The following is a 23,971-nucleotide window of genomic DNA, read 5'->3' as shown; positions in this document are numbered from 1 at the left end:
GGCTGGGCACTGCTTCTGGTCACCTTCCTCCTTCCCACGCTGCTTCTCCAGCCAGGCCAATTCCTAAGCAGCAGTGGCAGCAGCAGCAGATCCGCAAGCTGGTCAGGGAGGAAGGTGGCCAGTAGCAGCTCCATGCACGCAAGTTGATGTGCATGCAGAACCATTTTTTTTATTTTTTTTTATTTGTTTCATTTTTAAACAGCCCATAGCGAATAGCTCTCTGGGCGGTGTACAAAAAGATTAAAATACAAAATATCATGATAAAATCAACCAAACAATAATAAACACAACAAGAAACAACAGAAATAAACACATTAAAATGCCTGGGAGCATAGCCAGGTCTTAACCTGGCGCCAAAAAGATAGAAGCGTAGGCGCCAGGCGTATTTCTTCGGGGAGGCTATTCCACAATTTGGGGGCCACTACAGAAAAGGCCCTAGATCGAGTAACTGTCCTCCGGGCTTCCTGATGTGTTGGTACCCGGAGGAGGGCCTTAGCTGCTGAGCGAAGTGACCGGGTAGGTTCATAGTGGGAGAGGCATTCCACAAGATATTGCGGTCCCACGCCGTGTAAGGCTTTATAGGTCATAACCAGCACCTTGAATCTGGCTCGGAAACAGATAGGTAGCCAGAGCAAATGGGCCAGAACAGGTGTTATATGTGCTGACCGGCTGGTCCTCGTCAGCAGTCTGGCTGCTGCATTTTGCACTAGCTGAAGTTTCCGAACTGTCTTCAAGGGCATTCACATACATGAGCTCCATGTGCAACGTTACAGCACAAGCAGGCAGCTCTGCAGGCAGGAGGGTGCAAATCTATAATTGTTCCTTGCCACATCCTTGCAATTGTTAATCTCTCTCTCTCTTTAAATCTGAAGCTGAAAAAAGAGGAAGAACACTTCTGTTGGGCTATTTTTAAGTTCCACTTCCTACTACAAGAACAAAATAAAGCACAGTGAATACTCATGTTTTCCTTTACCAGCACTATGATAACAATACTTAGCACTCTTCATACAGAACTTTTAAGCACTTCATATGCATGATCTCGGTAATTCATACAAGCACCTATAAGATAGACCAGTATTATTATACAGGGATGTGTGTGTGTGTGTATCTTTGTGTGTCCAAGACATGGTGGCTAGCCCAAGGCCTCCCAGTGAGCTGTGAAGTAAAAAGGAACGGAAGTCCGCACCAAACCGCCCAGTGAGTTTCAACACAATGACTTCCTCAGGGGTGATAGTTGCATTTTCTTCTGCCTTAAAAGGTGCTTCCTCATCAGAGTTCAGGTTCGCAAGATGTTTCTCCAAAGGTGAGATTTGAAACTGATGTTCACACCTCTTACCCACTACACTGCACCATCATCATTATGAACACTACTGCAGCTACTACAACGTCACCATAAAATTCTACCCTGGAACAAGAAGAGCCAGCCCAACCTATAGGCAAGTGAGATATTTGCCCTGAGCACTGGACATCAGAAGAAAGTAACAAGGGACCAGATTCTTCAGCCACTGTTACCCACCACTGTTACCCACCTCTAGGTTTGTCATGATGAGCACTGGGAGGAATTGTCATGGCTACATAGCTACAGCAACCGGGAAGCATGCATTCAAAGAATGACTAACACTGCTCACAAACTCAAGCTCACAAACTCAGTATGACTTAAACTGAGACAACAACCTCCACGTTTTCTGCAACCATCACACAACAAATAATTATTTTATGGAATGAGATGTAGTGATGATCACAAGCACAGATGGCTTCAAATGGGGACCAGCCAAACTCATGGCAAGGAAGCCTACAAATGGATTCTAGTCATGATGGATAGGTGAAACCTCCAGGTTCAGATACTATATGCTACTCAGTACCAGGGGAGCAACAAAAGGGGAGGCTATTGCCTTAGTGCCTCACTTCTGGGCTTTCAAGAGGCAGCTGATTGAGAAACAGGATGCTACACTAGATGACCCTTCATAGATCATAGGAGATTTGGAAGGGGCCTATAAGGCCATCAAGTCCAACCCCCTACGCAATGCAGGAATCCAAATCAAAGCATTCCTGACAGATGGCTGTCCAGCTGCCTCGTGAATGCCTCCAGTGTCGAGAGCCCACTACCTCTCTAGGTAATTGGTTCCATTGTTGTATGGCTCTAACAGTTAGGAAGTTTTTCCCGATGTTCAGTTGAAATCTGGCTTCCTGCAACTTGAGCCCATTATTCTGTGTCTTGTATTCTGGGACGACAGAGAAGAGATCCTGGCCCTCCTCTGTGTGACAACCTTTCATGTACTTGAAGAGTGCTGTCATATCTCCCCTCACTCTTCTCTTCCTAAGGCTAAACACCCCCAGTTCTTTCAGTCTCTCCTCATAGGGCTTTGTTTCCAGTCCCCTGACCATCCTTGTTGCCCTCCTCTGAACCTGTTCCAGTTTGACTGCATCCTTCTTGAAGTGTGGAGACCAGAACTGGACACAGTACTCAAGATGAGGCCTAACCAGTGCTGAATAGAGGGGAACTTCATTGTGAATCTGCAGCAATCTTTTTGTGTTACTGTCAGACTACATGTAAAATGGTAGATTCATGAATCCTATGCGTTGATAGCAGTCCGGCAGGCGTTTACTGCTGTTTTAATTGTTTTTAATTACTTGTTTTAACTGTTTTTATTGATAATTTTAATGTTTCTTGTAAACTGTTTAGAGGGGTTTTTTTGTTTTTGTTTTTACAATCAAGCAGTATATAAATTCTGTAGAAGAAGAAGATCTTACTGAGGTGTTGCTTTTAAGATATTTGTTCAATTGTTTTGCTTTTAACAGTTTTAGCCATCCTGTGACGGCTTGCCTAAGAGAAGGGGTAGAAATACATTTAAATAAATACACTGTGGGAAGGAGCAGCTTGCCCTTCAGTGAGACAAGCCACCTTTCCACTAATCTCCGAAACGCAGGGGACAGCTGCAAGACAGATGGATTAAGGATTGCACCAGAATCATAGTCTGCAGCTCGGCCAGTTCTCAAAAGGCTGTAGGCCTGGCATGGCCTGACTTGATTCTATCAGGGTGGGGAAACCTCAAGCCAGGAGGGCTGAAGGTGGGCCACCAGGCCTCTCTCTAGACCTCCGCAGGTAGAAGGGATTTCCATAAATACTGTAGAGCAGCTCTACTGAGAAGACTCGGTTTGCTGCAAAAGTTAATCACAGTCCCGATGGAGCTATGCTTGCAGCAATGTCTCATTGGATGAATGGGTATATATGGAAGAAAGTGCTCCCTTAGATATATTTGACCAAAAGTGCATGGGGCTTTAAAAGGCTGAAACCAGCACTCTGAATTTAGCCTGGAAATAAATTGGTAAGCAGTGAAGAGCTGCAGCTCAGTGGTAGGACATCTGCTTTGCACACCGAATGTCCCAGGTCCAGGCTCTGGCACCGCTACGTAAGGCTGGAAATGTCTCCTGCCTAAAGACTGAGCTAGATGCTCCATTGGGCTAACTTGTTAGTTCAGAGCTTCCTATAAAGCTCTGAACCAACTAAAGTTTGTCTTCAAAGGCAGCCCCACGTACACTGTATTACAGTAATCAAGTCAAGAGTTTACCAGGGTATGTACGGCAGTTGCAAGTTTCCTCTTTTCAAGTGTGGGGTACAGCTGTCATGTCAGCCCAAGTTGCTAGAACGTGTCCATTAATCACATAGCTTGCCCTTGAGTACAAGATTTATCTTTCACTAATAGCCAGGGATGCCCTCCGATCTTGAATGGGATGCTGGCCATGGAGGTAGGGTTTTTTAAAACTCTTTGCCCTAGTCCAGATTAGAACCCCCTATGTCTGCTGTTTGCACGGGGGGGAGCTCCATGGGGGTTACATTAGCACAGCCACTATACCACACTAGGTTCTCAGCACAGACATGATCGTCTCATCTGTCAAGATACTCTGCAAGACAGAAGTATTTATATTGCTTAATGGTTACACACACACAGAGAACTCATTTTAAAAAGTTATCAGATGAATTTCTGCTTTTTTGCCAGATTCAATGTTTGTAAATGGCCACACCCACTCTGGCAGCGCAAAAAAAAAAACACAACACCCAAACCACGAGCGTGCTACAACATGAGGCCACACATTTCCTGTCCTTCTAATTATCTAGTATAACCTTCTGTTAGCTGTGGCCAAGGCATGCTCTCTTTCTATCCCTTGCCTTCAATTAAGTCTTGCTGCAAACATCCAGACAACTTCTCAAGGTGGAAGGAACAGACTTGTAAATTTCAGGCAAACAAGCAAGCCTAAGAGATTTCAGAGAATATTTACTGTATTATTATTGTTTTAAACCACATTTCGTCTCTAGAGTCACTAACCTTTTTTCTAGCTCTTGGTCCTGTGCTTTTAAAAGCAGTTTGAGCTGCAGAAATCAGCAGGTGCTGACTGTGCTGATCTGATTTCAATAGATCACACTGCTGTTAAAGGTATAGGATCAGACCAGGCTGTGTGTTGTATTTTGGTTTCCCAGTAAACTGGCAACCCTTTTCAGTACCCTGGAAAATAAGAATTTCAGTTATTTTAAAAAAAGGTAAAGGTGTCCCCGCACCTGTAGTGCGAGTCATTTCCGACTCTTAGGTTGACGTCTTGTGACGTTTACTAGGCAGACCATATATATGGGGTGGGATTGCCAGTTCCGTCCCCTGCCTTTCTTTACCCCCCAGCATATGCCGAGTACTCATTTCTGAGTGGACCTCGACCCCTTTTACCAGAAATTCGACTTCCTCCTTTCATTGGAATCGAACTCCGGATGTGAGCAGAGTTTCAGCTGCGTTACCGCCACTTACCACTCTGCGCCACAGAGGATCTTCAGTTATTTGCCAAAGTTAAATATATAAAAAAGGTTTTTATGTCCACCACTGAGTACAGCTAAGCCTTTAATCTTATGAGGCTGGAAATATGTCCCAAAAGGTGCCAAATCTGCACTCACAATGGGGTGGTGGTTTTCCACTGCACCTTTTAAAACTGATTGGCATTGGTCAGCTTGCAAGAGTTGTTGCCTCCAGGTTAACTCTTGGACGAGATCTGTACTGGCAAGGTGAGGAAAAGCCTGAGAGATTAGAGGCAGCTAGGGAGTAGGTACAAGGAGAGAAATATTGAAAGGGACTAGGGTTGCCAGGTTCAATCCCTGAGACTGATCCTGTATCTTTAGAAGAGAAAGTCAGCCGAGTGCAGGTGTTCTTGCAACACTGTAATGGGAAAAACCACAAGGTGGAATTCACCCTTCCCTCGGCACAACTTTTAAAGATACAGAAGACCTCTTGTTGTGATGTGTTTTAAAGTTTGTTTTTATGATGTTTTAATGTTTTTAGTGTTTTTGTTTGCTGCCCTGGGCTCCTGCTGGGAGGAAGGCTGGGATGATAATGATAATGATAATGATAATAATAATAATAAATTCAGTGCACTATTAAGCTGCTTAAATCTCACTGGAGTCAACGAGATTGCCGCACGCTAGCAGTGTGCTGAATTGCTCTCCAAATGTTCTACTGTTGATGTGCACTCACTATATATTTAAAACATATTTCCTTGCCTCCCCCACAAAAATCCTGAGAATTGTAGTTTGTGCTGAAAACTGTAGCTCTGGGAGGGGTAAACTATAGTTCCCAGGATTCTTGGAGGAGAGCGAGAATGAGCTTGAAATGTATGATGTGTACTCAAGTTATGGCAATGACTTATGAACAGCTCAGCTGGAACATGGCCTGATGGAAAATGGACTGACAGATTGATTTCAGTTATTGCTGTGTCCAATCTCTAGGGGTTGGTGGAGGCAAAAACTTTTAAGACAAAGCACAAAATAAATATTTCAAAAGCCAATAGAAGTTATTGATTGTACTAGCTAGAAGCCTGTCAATTAGATAAGCAAGCTACATAAGTGTAATGGGGTGAGGCATAGGAATATAAATGATTGTGATATTTTCTGTTTTGATGCACTGAGAACACGCGCTCTTCATGGACTGACTCTGGCTTAATTATAAATACATTCCTATTTCGAAATGCAAAAGCCATTTAAGAATTCACTAAAGAAATATTGTGAGTTTTGTAATTAGTGGCATAAAAGGAGTTACAAAAATAGAGGTACTAGTAAAAAAATACTAAAGATACTAAAGTTAAAATAATAAAATAGAACAGTACACAGAAACGAAACAAAACAGTAGAGATCACTAGCATCTACAGTGATGTCAGAAAGTGACTAGACATTTGGTCTCATGATAGCTGGCAAATCGAGATCCCACTCTTAGTTAGCTCAGTCCCATGACCCCATGAACACTCATCCCCTACTGTGACATCATTCCACATTTACATATAGGCATAGATACGAGCACCAAACCATTCATTCAAACATTTCCAGCATCACCTACGCCCCCTCAGCCCCCTCCCAAAACACCAGACACCCATCTACCAGGACATCATGTTCACTAAATATGACCTTTCACCCACTCATCTCACAAGCCCATGACTCATCAATTAACCACTTACCCATCCACATTTTAACTCCCTGTTGCTCACTTGGGCCCAGAGACTGCCATGTCTTTCTCCCCCACCTCACCCCACATGCATTTATGGGCATTACAGAGAATTATAGTTGGCAGGCAGTGTAAAAATATCTGGACTGCCTTCAAGTCGATCCCGACTTATGGCTGCCCTATGAATAGGGTTTTCATGGTAAGCGGTATTCAGAGGGGGTTTACCATGGCCTCCCTCTGAGGTTAGTCCTCCCCAGCTGGCTAGGGCCTGCTCAGTTTGCCACAGGTGCACAAGCCAGCCCCTTCCTTGTCCGCAACTGCCAGCTGGGGGGCAACTGGGCTCCTTGGGACTCTGCAGCTTGCCCACGGCTGCACAGGTGGCAGGGCACGTCACCTTGAGCCACTCCCTGTGGGGGTGATCTTTAGCTGGCCCTTGACACCCAGGAGACACAAGCGGGGATTTGAACTCACAGGCTCTGGACTCCCAACCAGGCTCTCCTCCCCACTGTGATATAAAAAGATCTAAGAAACAGTAAAAATGAAGTGCCGGATGACTGGAGGAGGGCTAATATTGTTCCTATCTTCAAAAAGGGCAAAAAGGAGGAACCTGGGAACTAAAGATCAGTCAGCCTAACATTAATCCCTGCGAAAATTCTGGAGCAGATTATAAAGTGGTCAGTCTGTAAGCACCTTGAAAACAATGCAGTGGTTACTAGAAACCAACAAGGATTTATCAAGAACAAATGCTGCCACACCAGTCTTATCTCATTTTGTCATTGGGTAACCTCCCTTGTAGACTGTGGGAATGCTGTGGACATAATATATGTCAACTTCAGCAAAGCTTTTGACAAAGTGCCCCATGATATTCTCATTAGCAAGCTAGCTAAATGTGGACTGGATGGAACACCTATCAGGTGGATCCATAGCTGGCTACAGAATTGTACTCAAAGAGTGCTTATCAATGGTTCCTTCTCAAACTGGAGAGAGTTAACAAGCAGAGTACTGCAGGGCTCAGTTCTGGTCTTAGTACTCTTCAACATTTTCATTAATGACTTGGATGAGGAGGTGCAGGGAATGATTATCAAATTTGGGGCTGGTACAAAATTGAGAGGGATAGCTAATATCCCAGTTAACAGAAACAAAATTCAAAGTGATCTTGATAGGCAGGAGCATTGGGCTGAAAACAACAGAATAAAATTTAATAGGAACAAGTGCAAAATTCTACGCCTAGGAAAAGAAACCAAATGAATGTTATAATATGGGGGATATATGGCTCAGCAATACCACATGTGAGAGGATTTTGGGATTCTGGTTAATCACAAACTGATTATGAGCCAACAGTTTGATGTGGCTGCAAAAAAAGGCAAATGCTATTTTAGGCTGCATTAACAGAAGTATAGTTTCCTAATTGTGTGAAGTACTAGTTCCCCTCTATTCAGCACTGGTTAGACTTCATCTTGAGTACTGTGCCCAGTTCTGGACACCGCACTTTAAGAAGGATGCAGACAAACTGGAAAGGGTTCAGAAGAAGGCAACAAGGATGATCAGGGGACTGGAGACAAAGCCCTATGAGGAGAGACTGGGCATGTTTAGTCTTGACAAGAGAAGAATGAAGGGAGATATAATCGCATTCTTCAAGTACATGAAAGGTTGTCACACAGAGGAGGGCCTGGATCTCTTCCTGATCATTCCAGTGCAGGACACAGAATAATGGGCTGAACAACAGAAAAAACCTCCTAACTGTTAGAGTGGTACGACAATGGAACTAATTACCTAGGGAGGTGGTGGGCTCTCCAGCACTGGAGGCATTCAAGAGGCAGCTGGACAGCTACCTGGTATGCTTTAAGTTGGATTCCTGGATTGAGCAGGGGGTTGGGCTCGATGGCTTTATAGGCCCCCTCCAACTCTACTATTGAAACACCCCTTAAGAGTCTTATCGACTATCCTGTATTAATCATGCCCTCATCCTACAGATCTTCACAGATCTCGCTTGAGAGAATCGCTGGAACTTTCTCCAGCGGAACGACACAGCTGCTTGCTCCAAATCATGAAGAGGCATAAAATCAGGAGCCCTCATCTAATATTCCATTTCCACCCTCAGGCCACAAGTGGTATTCAAAGGCAGACTGCATCTGAACCGGAACATTCCTTTCGGCTTTCTCTACTGACAGCTACCCTCCTACACGAATTGGCTTAAGCCTCTCCTTAAAGCCCTCTGATAGCTCCATCACAATGAAAGCCTGTGCTTTGCTAGTGATGATGTTATAAACCACTGCCAATCTCACAAAGAAGAGAGTTTCTTCCTCATGACCACAGCCTCCCAGTTTCAGTGGAACAATCTCACTGTAGGTGTATTGCAGCGTATGACAGTGACACGACTTTCACAGTCAGTGGATGCTGGCCTGTGTAGCATCCTGATACAGTTGCAAAATAAAAATCCCAAACCCCACCGTTCCCCTCTTTTCATCCATTGAGCTTTAATCAGTCCCATGTATCCAGTGAATTCTTCACTCAGACTGCTGGCATTTCAGCACGGAGTTGTGCTGGATCAGATCAAAGCTATGCTTAGCCCAGACAGTTGTTGCTGCTGTTATGTGCATTCAAGTCGACCATGACTTACAGCTACCTTATGAATCAGTGACCTCCAAGAGCATCTGTCATGAACCACCCTATTCAGATCTTGTAAGTTCAGGTCTATGGCTTCCTTTATGGAATCAATCCTTCTCTTGTTTGGCCTTCCTCTTTTGAGGTTGCTAGGTAGCGACCCTGTATCACAGCCTTCCCAAGCCTCAGTTTCCTAGATGTTGTTAGACTGCAACCCTCACTGGCCCTAAGCATTATCTGGCTGGGGATTGTGGGAGTTGTAGTCCAACATCAGCCAATAAGTAAGAGCAAGGCTCGAGAAAAGTTTTCATCACAAGGTGGTGGGGGCAGCAGCGCCAGAGGTGAAAATGGACAGAGCAAAGGCTACTTTCTACATACCCACACACCCCTCTGTCCTCCTTCCAGGCAACCAAGAGTTGTTCACAGTTCAAGGGCACATTCCAGCCAAGCAATAACACTCGGTGGCCTGTGAATCATGGCCAGTGATGGTTATGGCCTGGGGAGTTTCAAGGACTCAATGGAGAAATCTGGAAGGCTGTATTTAGCTCCAGGCCTTAAGTTTCCCACCCCTGTTCAAGTGGTATACTGCCTCTAAACCAGCCTTTCCCAACTAGTACGCCACCAGATGTTGTTGGACCACAATTCCCATCTTTCCTGACCATTGGCAATGCTGGCTGAAGCTGATGGGAGTTGTGTTCCAACAACATCTGGTGGCCCACTAGTTGGGAAAGGCTGCTCTAAACACAGAAGCTCCCTTTAATTGTATTGACCAACAAGGGCCTGTTGGTTGGTGGCCCCACATTTTGGAATTCCCTGCTCTGAGAATGAGGCTTGGCTCCTTCATTTGCAGCATTAAAGTGGTCCTAGTCATTAACCAAAATGGAGACAATAGTCAAGCAATCAGAAGAAGGCTAGGACTGGGGAGGATAGCTATGAGAGAACTAGAAAAGGTCCTCAAATGCAAAGATGTATCACTGAACACCAAAGTCAGGATCATTCAGACCATGGTATTCCCGATCTCTATGTATGGATGTGAAAGTTGGACAGTGAAAAAGCAGATAAGAGAAAGATCAACTCATTTGAAATGTGGTGTTGGAGGAGAGCTTTGCGGATACCATGGACAGCAAAAAAGACAAACAATTGGGTGTTAACACAAATTAAACCAGAACTGTCATTAGAAGCTAAAATGATGAAACTGAGGTTATCATACTTTGGACACATAATGAGAAGACATGATTCACTAGAAAAGACAATAATGCTGAGAAAAACAGTAGAAAAAGAGGAAGGCCAATCAAGAGATGGATTGATTCCATAAAGGAAGCCACAGACCTGAACTTAGATATCAATCAGTAAACAAGAATAGTAAGAAAAGCATTTCTGGATCATTCCAAAGGCCCATCTAGTCCAGCATCTTTTAGTTGTAACAGTGACCAACCAGAGGCCTTAAGAAGGTCATATAAGCAGGGCATGAAGGTAATGGCACCCCTTCGTTTTGTAGGAGAAGATGAATCTGCCTTGTCAACGTCTACAGCTAGGAATTTAATGCTATATGTACATTCTCTAGCTTGTGACTTGGCAATTCTACAGATGGTGACAATCTGCTTCCTTCCCTTATCAGGAATGTAGGAAGGTGTCTTACATTGATTCAGTTCATTGGTTCATCTAGTTCAATATTGTCTACATCTAGCTCTCCCAGATTTCAGGCCAGGGACATTTCCTAGCCCAACATGAAGATGTCAGGGATTGAACCTGGATGCAAAAGAGAAGCTCTGCCATGGAGCTATGGTCCTTCCGACTGTTCCCACAACCCTGGTCGCATCCAGTCCTGGAGCTGCAAAGCTAAGTACCCCCTCCTCAACCATTCTGACTTTTGGCAAGGCTTTTCCCAGGGAGGGCTTAATTATCTGCAAATAAATATCAACAAGCCAAAACAGGGGAACGGGCAATAGCTGAGCATTAAAGCACATGCCTTGCAGAAGACCCCAAGTTCATTTCTCAGCATCTCCAGGTGGCTGGGAAATGTCCCTGGCCTGAAATCCTGGAGAGCTGCTTCCAGTCAGCGCAGACAATATTGAGCTACATAGACCAATGGTTTTAATCAATATAAGGTTGCTTCATAGGAGCACAGGAAGCTGCCTTATCCCCAGTCAGACCATCTAACTCAGTATTGTCTACACTGACTGGCAGTACTTCTCCAGGTGTTCAGGCAGGGTTCTCTCCCAGCCCTACCTGATTATAGGGTTGCCAGGTTCAGGGCCTGAGACTGATCCTGTATCTTTAGGAGAAGAGAAAGTCAGCCAAGTGCAGGTGTTCTTGCAACATTGTAATGGGAAAAACCACAAGGGGGAATTCTCCCTCTCCCCTGCACAACTTTGAAAGATACAGAAGACCTCTTGGTTGCCAGGCCCAGCCTCCAAGAGGCCTTCTGTATCTTTAAAAGTTGTGCAGGAGGAAGGGAGAATTCCACCTTGTGGTTTTTCCCATTACAGAGTTGCAGGAACACCTGCACTTGGCTGACTTTCTCTTCTTCTAAAGATACAGGATCAGTCTCAGGCCCTGAACCTGGCAACCCTATTGGGTAATGAAATATAATCATCCGAATGCATCCACAAAGCGCTAGGCAGTTAAACCAACAACCAATCAAACAGAAACCACCACCCTCAGACCGCCTTGTTGAACAGTAAGAGCTCTCTCACCAGAAAGTCATGTAACTTTTGATCCCTTCTCCTGAAAGTCCCCAATATTCTCGCCCCACACCTTTCATGGGACACTAATGGTCCTGCAAAGGTGAGTGAGGCAGGGAAGAAATATACTCAGTTCTACCAAAAAAAACACCCACAGCCCAATGAGTATGTTCTGTGGCCATAGAGTGCAGAATGTCACTGTGGGGGAAAGGAAAATTGGTGCAGGAGACCTAAAGGAACAGATTATCCCTCAAGAGGGTGTGGCTGAACTGAAGCACTCCTTAACTGCAATACTAATAATACTGACCTATCTTAAAGGATTACTATAAGGCATGGGTGGAGAACCTTTTCAACCCAGCAGACCAGATCTTTACCTCTCAGACCCTACCAGGCCGAATTTGACAGATAGACGAGGCTTCCCATCTGTCAAATGAATGTCAGGGAGATAAAAATCTGCAGCATGTGGAATTTCAAAGCACCGGTCAGAGCTGAGCACAGGGTTTGGGAAGTGCTTTGTGCAGAACTCCCAAAGCACTGATGATGAGCTGGTGGTTGGGCTCTTAGGAAATAGTGCTGTTTGGAGGGGCCTGCAAAGCCCATTTTGGCCAAACACCACTGTTACCTGCCTCTCACCTGACATCAGGTACAGGGCAAATGGGTGTCGCTTGCCCAAAATGGCCTTGGGGAACAAATGGGGAGGCCTGACAGCCTGGATTAGGACTGTGAGCTGAAGGTTCCCCACCACTGTTGTACAGAATACAACAAGATAATGCATGTGTGTGAGACACTTGGAGTGCTTAAAAGCACTATACAAAGCAAAATGATTAGCATACGTGAAGAACAACAGCATATCGGTAATAAAGAATAATTTGGACAGACCAGTTTATACAGCAACCATGCTCTCCTTTTCTGCCTCCTACTTTGCTGTTTCTTTCCTCCATATCAGATAAGAGAGACTTTATAGGATTAAAATTGGGCATTTGAGAAAGAAAATGTGTCACTGCATGTATGAGTCAATGGCAGAGGATTCGTGGCATGACTAAAGGCTTGCCAATTCGATAAATTGCAGGTGGTTGGCAAGTTGATCCACGACCTTCTGTGCCATGTAGCCCACAAAGTGCCCATCATATGATGAGACCAACCTTTTAGTGTCTGAGGCTCTGGGGAGTTGCTGCCAATCAGAGCAGACAATACTGAACCAGAAGGACAAATAGCCCAACCTAGTTTAATTCTGTGTTGCATTGTGACTTGTTGCAATGATTTTTTTTTCTTTCATGGCACATTGCACAATTCACAATTACACAATAGTGTGTCACATAAACAAGATTAAACCCTATCCCTCTGGGCTCACTGGCTTAAAATCTCCTGTTCAGAATTCTCTCTGTCTGTCTATGACTGTGTAACCCAGGAGTCTCCGATATTTTAGAGGCCAGCAGCATATTTAGAAAATGAAGAAACTGTTGTGGGCAACATGAAATATCCATTTCACAGCAAGGAAAAGTAAAAACACCCCACTCCATTTTAAAGTGTGGCAAAACACACACTTACCCAGCAAACAAACAAACAAAATTAGGTTGTGATCTATGCCATTGCCAGAAGGTAGTATGTTACGGACCCCAGGCATACACTAAAGTTTACATTTTTAGGTGTACACTTAAAATAATTTCAATGTATGCCTACACTATAATGTGTGATCTGCCCTTCATCTCATAGTTCAGGTTGGCCTTGCTAATACGTCATTTCCATACTATTGAGGTGGGAAAACGAGGGCCGGATTTCCTTATGGGCAACTTTCTGGAGCAACATCACATGCCAGTGGTGGTGGTGCCAGAGGTAAAGGTGAGTGGAGCAATTAATGTAAATTTTACCTTTGTACAGTAGGCTTCCTTCTACACATAGTCACACACACCCCTCTCTCTCCTTCATCGAGTTGCTTGCCAAGATTGGTTCACACAGCACATAGCTAAACTATGGGATTTGCTCCCCCTCCAAGAAGTAGCGATGGCCAGCAACTTGGATGGCTTTAAAAGACAGACAAATTCATGGAGGGTAAGGCTACCAATGGCCACTAACCACAATGGCTATGTTCTACCTCCACTGACTGTCAGAGGCAGTATTTTAATTTTAATTTCACATGGGTTGCTTTTCAAGCCAAAAAATGCTTCTCAAAGCAGTTTACAAGCTATATATCAACACACAATAAAAATATAACAGTGTTAAGTGGTTGGGCTGGATGTCTTCTTAAGGTTTCTTCCAGCCCTGTGATTTTATGGCTGTAAGATTTGAGTCTGCAGGAGAGAAGGATTGCAAGGATTGTATGCCTCTGAATACCAGTTGCTGGGAATCACAGGAGGAGAGGACAGTGCTGTTGCACTCACATCCTGCTTTTGGGCTTCCCGCAGCCATCGAGGTGGACACAATGAGAGCAGGAGGCTGGTCTAGATTGGCCATTGGCCTGATCTAGCAGGTTCTTCTGTTCAGATTACAGTGGTGGCTGGTACCTATTGGGAATGGTAAGGTGGAAAGCTGGGAGGCTAACAGAAGGCAGTGCCAGAGCCAATGACAGGCAGCGTCAATTAATTCTAGTTTTGTCCACAATCCTCCTCCCTGCTGAGTCCTACAGGGTCAAACTGAAATTGGTAGGGCTGTGCCCTATCCTTCCTTTTGGGCCAGCCTCCACTGGCAAGCAAGATTCATTATCATAGAATCACGGAATAGTAGAGTTGGAGGGGGCCTGTAAGGTCATTGAGTACAACCATGTGCTCAATGCAGGAATCCAAGTTAAAGCATACCCAACAGGTGGCTTTCCAGTTGCCTATTGAATGCCTCCAGCATTGGAGAGCCCACCACCTCCCTAGGCCATTGGTTCCATTGCCATACTGTCTAACAGTTAGGAAGTTTTTCCTGATGGTCAGGCAAAATCTGGCTTCCTGCAACTTGAGCCCATTATTCTGTGTCCTGCATTCTGGGACGATCGAGAAGAGATCCTGGTCCTCTTCTGTGTGACAACCTTTCAAGTACTTTTAGAGTGCTACCATATCTCCCCTCAGTCTTTTCTTCTCAAGGCTCAACATGCCCAGTTCTTTCAGTCTCAGGCTTTGTTTCCAGTCCACTGATCATCCTCGTTGCCCCCATCTGAACCTGTTCCAGTTTGTCTGCATTCTCCTTAAAGTGTGCTGTTCAAAACTGCATGCAGTACTCAAGATGAGGCCTAACCATTGCCAAATGGAATGGAACTAGTACTTCACGCGATTTGGAAACTGTCAGAGTCACGGTCATAATCCAGCAAGGCAAAAAAAAACACTAAAGGAAGATGTAAACAAGGCCAGTGAGGATGTGGCCTGGGGAAAGAAGGTATGGCTGGGAAGAGGCCTAGAGGACCACATTTGGGACGAGGTCCTAAGATTCCCCACCACTGCCACACTATTCCTTGCATGATTTCCAACAATGTGCAAAATAACAAATACTGGAACTACTTGAGGTAAGCATCTCAAGTGACAGGAGTTCCAGAGGAAGGTAGCTACTCCACCATGAAACGTTCTAAGAAAATCAGTACTTCAGAAATGACTCCATAGCATAAAACATTAGCAAAATAAGTTTTTACGGTTACTTACCAGAGAAGGGGTTGATCTTCTTTGCAATTCGGGAGAAGATGGAGTCCTTCAGCTCTCTCTTCTTCACACACTGAATGCCCAAGTTCTGAAAACTGGAATATACGCAGTTAACAATAAATTAAGTCCTTAAAAAACAAAATGGCAGGATCAGAAGGAACACAATATTTATTTATTATTTTATTTATTGCATTTATATACCGCCTCATAGCTGAAACTCTTTGGGCAGTTTACAACAATTAAAAACATTAAAAACAACTATACAAATTTAAACCATACCAAATTAAAACTCATAAAAACCGATAGGCAAGTTAAAAACACATGCTATTCAAATGCTGTTAAAAAGTGCCTGGGAGAAGAGGAAAGTCTTGACCTGGCGCTGAAAAGATAACAGTGTTGGCGCCAGGCGCACCTCATCAAGCAGACCATTCCATTTGTGGGCCACCACTGAGAAGGCCCTCTCCCTTGTTGCCATCCTACGAGCTTCCCTTGGAGCAGGCACCCGGAGGAGGGCCTTGGATGTTGAGCATAGTGTATGGGTGGGTTCATGTCAGCAGAGGCGTTCCATCAGTTATTGTGGTCCCAAGCCATGTAAGGCTTTATAGGTTAAAACCAGCACCTTGAATCAGGCTAGGAAACATACAGGCAGCCAATGCAAGCAGGCCAGACTTGGTTTTATATGTTCGAACCCTCTGGTCCCTGTTACCAATCTGGCCGCTGCATTTTGCACAAGCTGCAGTTTCTGAACCATCTTCAAAGGCTGCCCCATGTAGAGCACATTGCAGCAATCTAACTTGGAGGTTACCAGAGAATGGACAACTGAAGCCAGGTTATCCCTGTCCAGATAGGGGCGTAGCTGGGCCACCAACCGAAGCTGGTAGAAGGCACTCCGTGTCACCAAGGCTACCTGAGCCTGCAGTGACAGAGATGGTTCTAGGATAACCCCCAAGCTACGAACCTACTCCTTCAGGGGGAGTGCGACCCCATCCAGAACAGGTTGGACATCCATCATCTAGTCAGATGAATCGCCCACTAACAGCATCTCTTGTCTGGATTGAGCCTCAGTTTATTAGTCCTCATCCAGTCCATTGTTGCAGCCAAGCACCGGCACAATATTGGCATTAAAATGAATTATTGTGGAAATTCCAGTTCTGACACACTCCCTGCAACCATAACAGGAAGGTTTGACTGGGCATCACTGAAAATCTCAGAATATTTAGAAAGTACATAAAGGTGCCTGCTAGTATGTTAGTTTGCCTGTGGCATCTATTCTGAAAAACTCAAATGCGTATATGCAGAATAGAGTTTAAAAGAAAGATTGTCAAGAAACGATAGTAAAGGCAGTCATTAGTAATGGTAGCAGCCTATGTAGGGCATAAGGAACATAAGTACATTACAGCCCCACTCATACGACAGGTTACGTTGTGGACCCCCGATGTAAAGCGAAAACCGCTGTAAAGCGGAACTCATTGAATAGAATGGCACGCGATGCCTGAAAACCGCCGTAAAAGCTTTAGTCTAATTGCGTCTAATTGAGACCGCTGTATTAGCAAATCGCTGTAAAGTGAATCGCTGTAAAGAGGGGCCCTACTGTAGAGCCATGTTGGATCAGACCAAAGAATGGGACAGCAATCTTCTGCTCGTCCTGAAAATTATCCAGGGTCCCTCAAGAGGGGTTTTGATGTTTGATTGGGAACCTTCAAAGAGCCTAAATCCTCACTTTTCAATATGACGTATACAGTTTGAAAACTATGCAGTAAAACTACAATGAGCTCTAAGACAACCTTCCCCACCTTGGTGCTCATTGGCTGTTTTGCACTACAACTCCCATCAGTCCTAGCTAGCACAGCCAAGCTGATGGGAGATGTAGTCCAAAACAGCTGCAGGACACCAGGTTGGTGAAGGCCACTTTAAGATGGCAAACAAAACATTCCAACCAAAACACAGAACGACTGAAACAAGCTAGACAGAGGGCACATCTGCCCTACAAACATGCACCTTTTTAAATACCACTTCAAGTGCCATCACTGCCTCCAGAGGATCCTGAGAACTGTAATTTGGGAATTAGCCGTTAGAAATCCATGGCAACCCCTTCTGTCTCAGAACTACAGTTCCCAGGGTTCCCTGAGGGCAGTAGCGGACAGTGTGGTTGTGGCAGAAGCACTGTTGCTTCACAGGAGGGAGAGGGGGAAGGGCAAGGCAGTGGGGAAGGTGGCATGGTGCAAACACACTGGTGGAACTAATCCAGCACTCCTACTGATGCCTTTGGCGACCTACCTGCTGCCTCACCCTTCCTTGTCTCCCTTCTGAGAAGCAGCAGCAACTCAGCTGTTGGGAGGTCAGAGAAGTACTGCCACCCTACCATGCTGCCTGCTGCTGCCTGGGGCAAGAATTTTGATTCAGTTTGTATTTCAAGCCGAATCTATCCAATCCGCACTTTCCGAAACAATATGAGAACCAAAACACAGCCATCCTTCGAAATTCACACTTATTCAAAATTTGCAGTGCAGTCCGCCAACCAAATAATGTTTACAAAAATGCATACATTAGGGGAAAGTGTGCATGTAAAATAAAATATGAGTGAAAATAACATACAAATATGCATTATGTGACAAGAAAGTACTTGCAAAAATGTGTACGTTAGTCAACAGTGCGTACAAAGATGTGTTTATTAGGAGAAGTTAGCATTAAAATGCTGCACAATTTTCACGAGGATTTTAAAAAAGAAAAAAGAAACAACAAATTGCTGCAGAAATGTGGAGAACTGAATTTTAGATTGGAAAAAGTAAAGAACTGAGAGCACCGAAACGGACAGAACTTTCCATTCCTAGCCTGGGGTAAATTAGCCTATGCGGTAGATATATGCATTGCTCAGGACTTTTCCCAACCAAACAGAAGTTTATTCAGATAGTAATTTCAGATAGCCTTTTCCCAAGCCATATGTGCCAGTTTCTAATTGATGAGGGAAAGGTGAAAAATGAAATGGCCTTCCTTCAAGTCGATTCCGACTTATGGCAACCCCATGAATAGGGTTTTCATGGTAAGCGGTATTCAGAGGGGTTTTTACCATTGCCTCCCTCTGAGGCTGAGAGGCAAGTGACTGGCCCAAGGTCACCCAGGGAGCTTCATGGGTGTGTGGGGATTCCAACCTTGGTCTCCCAGGTCGTAGTCCAACACTCTAACCACTACACCACACTGGCTCTCTGCTGTAAAAAAGGCAAATGCTGTTTTAGGCTGTATTAACAAAAGTATAGTTTCCAAATTGCTTGAAGTACTAGTTCCCCTCTATTCAGCACTGGTTAGGCCTCATTTTGAGTAATGCGTCCAGTTCTGGTCTCCGCACTTCAAGAAGGATGCAGACAAACTGGAACGGGTTCAGAGAAGGAGGGCAACGAGGATGATCAGGGGACTGGAAACAAAGCCCTATGAGGAGTGACTGAAAGAACTGGGCATGTTGAGCCCCTAACTTGTCCTCCCAGATTTATCTAAATTACACCCCTGTAGTCTTCTACAAACAGTAGCTATGGGGGGCATCATAAAAAGTAAAAGGGCTGGGCCTCTTGACCCCCATAGTTCATTCACTGTGCTGTGTACTGAATACTGGCGAAAGAGCCTGAGAGAGTCATCGCTTGATAGTTTGAGTCTGCTAGGTGATGAAAGGAACTGTGATTTTGCCTTTAAAATATATGTGTTTGTAAAAATCATTGTAATGGGTATCTTAATCAAATTAAATATTCAGTTGCTTAAGAGTGAGGGTGAATCCATGGGGCTGAGAGAGTTAAGAGTATATTATTTCTGAGGCTATATTTGTTCTAACGCATTACTGTAACAGAGAATGAAACAGAAAATATTGAAGATGACCTGTCCTAAGAATGAGTTGGTTTCTTTTTCTGGATTAGATTATAAGATTTCTCAATACTTCCTTTAATTTCTCAAATAGGTGCTGAGATTTGGTAATACGCAGAATTATTCCAATTTAATGTGATTGCTCAGCATAACAATTTATATAATTGAATAAACAGAAAAGAGGTTTCACAGGAATTTCTACCCTAGAATCTATTCCATATACTGTTAATCTTTTTCCAATATCCATTTGCAATAGCACACCCACCAAAGATACAAAAATTGCCTACTATTTTATTATTATTATTGTTGTTGTTGTTGTTGTTATTGACTCTAATCCAGCATTTCCAAACCTTTGGGTCCCTAGATGTTGCTGGACTACAACTCCCATCAGCCCCAGCCAGCATGGCCAATGGTCAGGATTTATGGGAATTGTAGTGCAGCAACAGCTGGGGACTCAAAGGTTGGGAAAGGCTGCAATCTGATCTTGTAGGACCCTTCTTTATATACTTAAACAGGAGTTGTATTCTCAGGATAACTTAGGTTTCATTTAATATGCTTTCATGTAACATGAAAGGGAAGGGAAGATGGTCAGAGTTCTATCTTATTCAAAAAGAGGATCCAAATAACAGAGATGCCCTGAGATGTCTCTGAGCAAAGAGTGTGGTGGCTGTTTTCAAGAACAGCTTCATCCAGAAAAGCCACATATTACTCAGAATCTTCAAAAAGGCAACTTACACTGAAACGCACCAATATGTAAATTTACAGTGCAATCCTACAGATGTCTACTCAGAAGTAAGTCCCACAGTGTTCTATGGGGCTTGCTCCCAAGTAAGCAGTACAGTAGGGCCCTGCTTTATGGCACTTCGCTAATGCAGCGGTCTCAGTTAGACGCAATTAGACTAAAGCCCCACTCATACGGCACTTGTTCCGCTTTTACAGCAGTTTTCAGGCATCACACGCCGTTCTATTCAATGAGTTCTGCTTTTCAGCGGGGGTCTGGAACGTAACCCGCTGTATGAGTGGGGCCCTACTGTATAGGATTGTAGCCTTACCGTTCAATCCTAATCCTTGTCTACTCAGACATAACTCCTATTGAATTCAGTAGGGCTTACTCTCAGCAAGTAAGTGGGGTTCTGACTGCTGCAGTCATAACCCCACATATCTGGGAGTAATCCCCACTGAACTTTTCCAAGTAGACATGATTGGGATTGTGCTGTAAGGCTGCAATTCTGTGCCCACTTTCATGGGAGTAAGTAAATCCCACTGAATTCAGTGAGATTGACTTCTGAGTAGACATGCCTAGGAATGCCCTGGAAAGTTCTTTCAATCTTGTGAAACTTACTCAAAGGTACAACCCCCCTGAGTTCAGTGGGAGTTACTCTAAAGTAAATGTGCGCTAAACTTCAGCTCTTCAGACTTTTCTTCTATTAAGGTGAGTAAAAGGGTGCAGATACTTCTAAAAAGAGAAAGATCTCCTCCTTTAAATTGTCAACAAAGGATGAAACAACCCATTTAGGAACAGGCTTCACTGTGGTTTCATTTAAAAAAAAACTTACATGAAAATAGTGCAAACTGGTCAGGTTGTCATTAGGGTTTCTAAAAAGCGGGTAATGTCAAACCATGTTATAAAGATAAAATTATATATATATATATATATATATATATATATATATATATATATATATATATATATACACACATACACACACACACACATAGACACAGGCACAGGAAATACACACACATAGACACAGAGAGAGAGAGAGAGAGATCGCCAGTTTTTTGATCTCATCAGATTCTGGATAATGGCAGTAGCAGTAATTTGCATACGATGGTATCAGGTCAGAAGGCAGCTTGAAGGGACTCTCCCCACCTACCTCCAGCAACCTGATTCTTTCCCACATGGAAAACCCATGACATCACCCACCCCAGGATGCAAAATAGGAAGTTGAATGCCTGATAGCACTGTGCAATATCAGAAATCAGAGCAAATTGCAAAAGAAGCATTGCATGCTACCAAAGCCAGCGCTGCTGTTCTTGAGTCTCTCTGACTGTGTTGTATGCCTGTTGGGATGTTGTATGCCTGTTGCAAAACTCTTGAATGTACTGCAGTTTATACTTTTCAGAATGACTAGTCCAGTTCAAGAATAAAAACAACAGCAAGCAGTATTGTGCCACTTTAAACAGCCCTGGCTTCCATGACATAGGGGTCTGAATGGGGCAGTTGGTTGTATTCAGCACAGTGCTGACGTGACTGTTCCTGGGAACTGTAGTTTGCTAAGGGTGCTGAGAGTTGTTAGGAGGCCCCTTGTTCCCTCATACAGCTACAGTTCCTCAAGTGATTTAACAATCAATCCATCTTCCCAGGGGACGCTGGGAACTGTAGCTCTGTGAGGGGAACAGGGGTCTTTTGGCAACTCTCAGCACCCTTCACAAACTACTGTTCCTAGGATTCTTTCAGGGAAGCCATGGCTGTTTAAAGTGGTATGATCCAGAGCTTGGAAAAGTTACTTTTTTGAACTACAACTCCCATCAGCCCAATCCAGTGGCCATGCTGGCTGGGGCTGATGGGAGTTGTAGTTCAAAAAAGTAACTTTTCCAAGCTCTGATTCCTGCTTTAAATGTATAGCATGGATGTGGTCAGAGCGGCTTGTGACATCTTAAATACAGACACGCTCTGACTGTCTGTGTGTTAGAACCAAAAGGCCATGAAAGGCAACCAGTACTACTTTGTGACATTTTCTATGCAAAGCTCAAATATATCTCTCCAAACTGGGTAGAATGGGCAGTAAAACAACAAATGCAATTCAGTGCAAGCAAGTGCAAAGTGATGCACATTGAGGAAAAAATATCATAATTTCACAGTTACACGAATGGAGTCGAAACTGGTGCTGACGGCCAGGAGCAAGACCTTGAGGTATATGAAATTATGAATGTTGTGGAGAAAGTCAATAGGCCTCTTCCACAATGCTAGCACCCAGGGGCATCCAGCGAAGCTAAATGCTGGAAGTTTCAGTACTTCTTCACACAGCGTGAAGTTACATTATGGATTTCGCTACCACAAGATGTAGTGATGACTACCAACTTGGATAGCTTTAAAAGAGGATTAGACACGTTTATCAAGGATAGGCTTTCAATAGCTATTAGCCATAGGGTTGCCAGGTCCATGGCCTGAGACTGATCCTGTATCCTTAGGAGAAGAGAAAGTCAGCCAAGTGCAGGCGTTCTTGCAACGCTGTAATGGGAAAAACCACAAGGTGGAATTCTCCCTTGCCCCGGCACAACTTTTAAAGATACAGAAGACCTCTTGGTTGCCAGGCCCAGCCTCCAAGAGATCTTCTGTATCTTTAAAAGTTGTGCCAGGGGGAAGGGAGAATTCCACCATGTGGTTTTTCCCATTACAGCGTGGCAAGAACGCCTGCACTTGGCTGACTTTCTCTTCTCCTAAAGATACAGGATCAGTCTCAGGCGAAGAACCTGGCAACCCTAATTAGCCACGATGACTATGTTCTGCCTCCACTGGAAGGGTACCTCTGAATTCCCAGTTGCTGGGAATCACAAGAGAAGAGATGCCATTGCATTCAGGTCTGCTCAAAGGCTTCCCAGGGGCATCTGGTTGCCTACGGTGAGAACAGAATGCTTGACTAGATGGCCTTTGGCCTGATCCAGTAGGCTGTTCTTATATATACAAGATACACAAAGTGGCCATTTACAACAGTAGTCAATAGCACTTATATAACCATGCTAGGTGAGTTTAGTACCTGTGAGGTACTGAGTAATGAGAGTGGAATAGAGGAATCCCCAGTCTCAATTAAGCTCTAAATATATTGAATTAAACTTGCTGATAAATTTTTACAACTTCACCTTGGAATCTCCCTTTGAGGTTTTTGTGTATACTGGAAAATGGTGACTTTCAGGATAGCAATAGATTGATGGAGCAGGCTCTAGTTCACAGAAGATTATGATGCATTAAATCTGTTAATCTTTCACCTTTAAAGGGAACCCCTTTCCCAGCACACACAGATGAAACACAGCAAGCTGCCCATGCAGGAAGAGATCTCTTGCGTAGCCAGCTCAGTGTGTGATTAGGTAGTGTGGTCTGGGGGAAGGGTGTGGTTTAGGGAAAGTGCCAGGGTTAGGTCTGTGGGCTATAGGGTTGCCAGGTTCTTGGCCTGAGACTGATCCTGTATCTTTAAGAGAAGAGAAAGTCAGCCAAGTGCAGGTGTTCTTGCAACTCTAATGGGAAAAACCACAAGGTGGAATTCTCCCTTCCCCTTGCCCAACTTTTAAAGATACAGAAGACCTCTTGGTTGCCAGGATTAATTTGTTCTAACACCCAATTATTTGTCTTTTTCACAGTCCATGGTATGCGCAAAGCTCTCCTCCAACACCACATTTCAAATGAGTTGATTTTTCTCATCTGCTTTTTTCACTGTCCAACTTTCACATCCATACATAGAGATCGGGAATACCATGGTCTGAATGATCCTGACTTTGGTGTTCAGTGACACATCATTGCATTTGAGGACCTTTTCTAGTTCTCTCACAGCTGCCCTCCCCAGTCTTCTAATTTCTTGACTATTGTCTCCATTTGGTTAATTACTGTGGTATTGATAATCCTTCACAAGTTCAATGTCCTCATTGTCAACATTAACGTTACATAAATCTTCTGTTGTCATTACTTTAGTCTTTTTGACGTTCAGCTGTAGTCCTGCTTTTCTGCTTTCCTCTTTATCTTTCATCAGCATTCGTTTTA

At 44.0% G+C, this 23,971-nt stretch overlaps 1 protein-coding gene across 2 annotated transcripts in view; it reads right to left on the bottom strand.

The window, feature by feature from the left end:
- REL (REL proto-oncogene, NF-kB subunit) overlaps nt 1-23,971 on the bottom strand; it is a 106,305-nt gene that overhangs the window by 20,397 nt on the left and 61,937 nt on the right. For both annotated transcript variants that reach the window (XM_061625780.1, XM_061625781.1), the window contains one exon: nt 15,373-15,464. In XM_061625780.1, the coding sequence (XP_061481764.1) occupies nt 15,373-15,464 (92 nt within the window). The remainder of the gene's footprint in view (nt 1-15,372; nt 15,465-23,971) is intronic.

Source organism: Rhineura floridana, chromosome 4, assembly GCF_030035675.1.
Source record: "Rhineura floridana isolate rRhiFlo1 chromosome 4, rRhiFlo1.hap2, whole genome shotgun sequence".
Taxonomy (NCBI): Eukaryota; Metazoa; Chordata; class Lepidosauria; order Squamata; family Rhineuridae; genus Rhineura; species Rhineura floridana.
The sequence above is the reverse complement of the archived record's forward strand: the minus strand, read 5'-3'. Positions and strand labels throughout refer to the sequence as shown.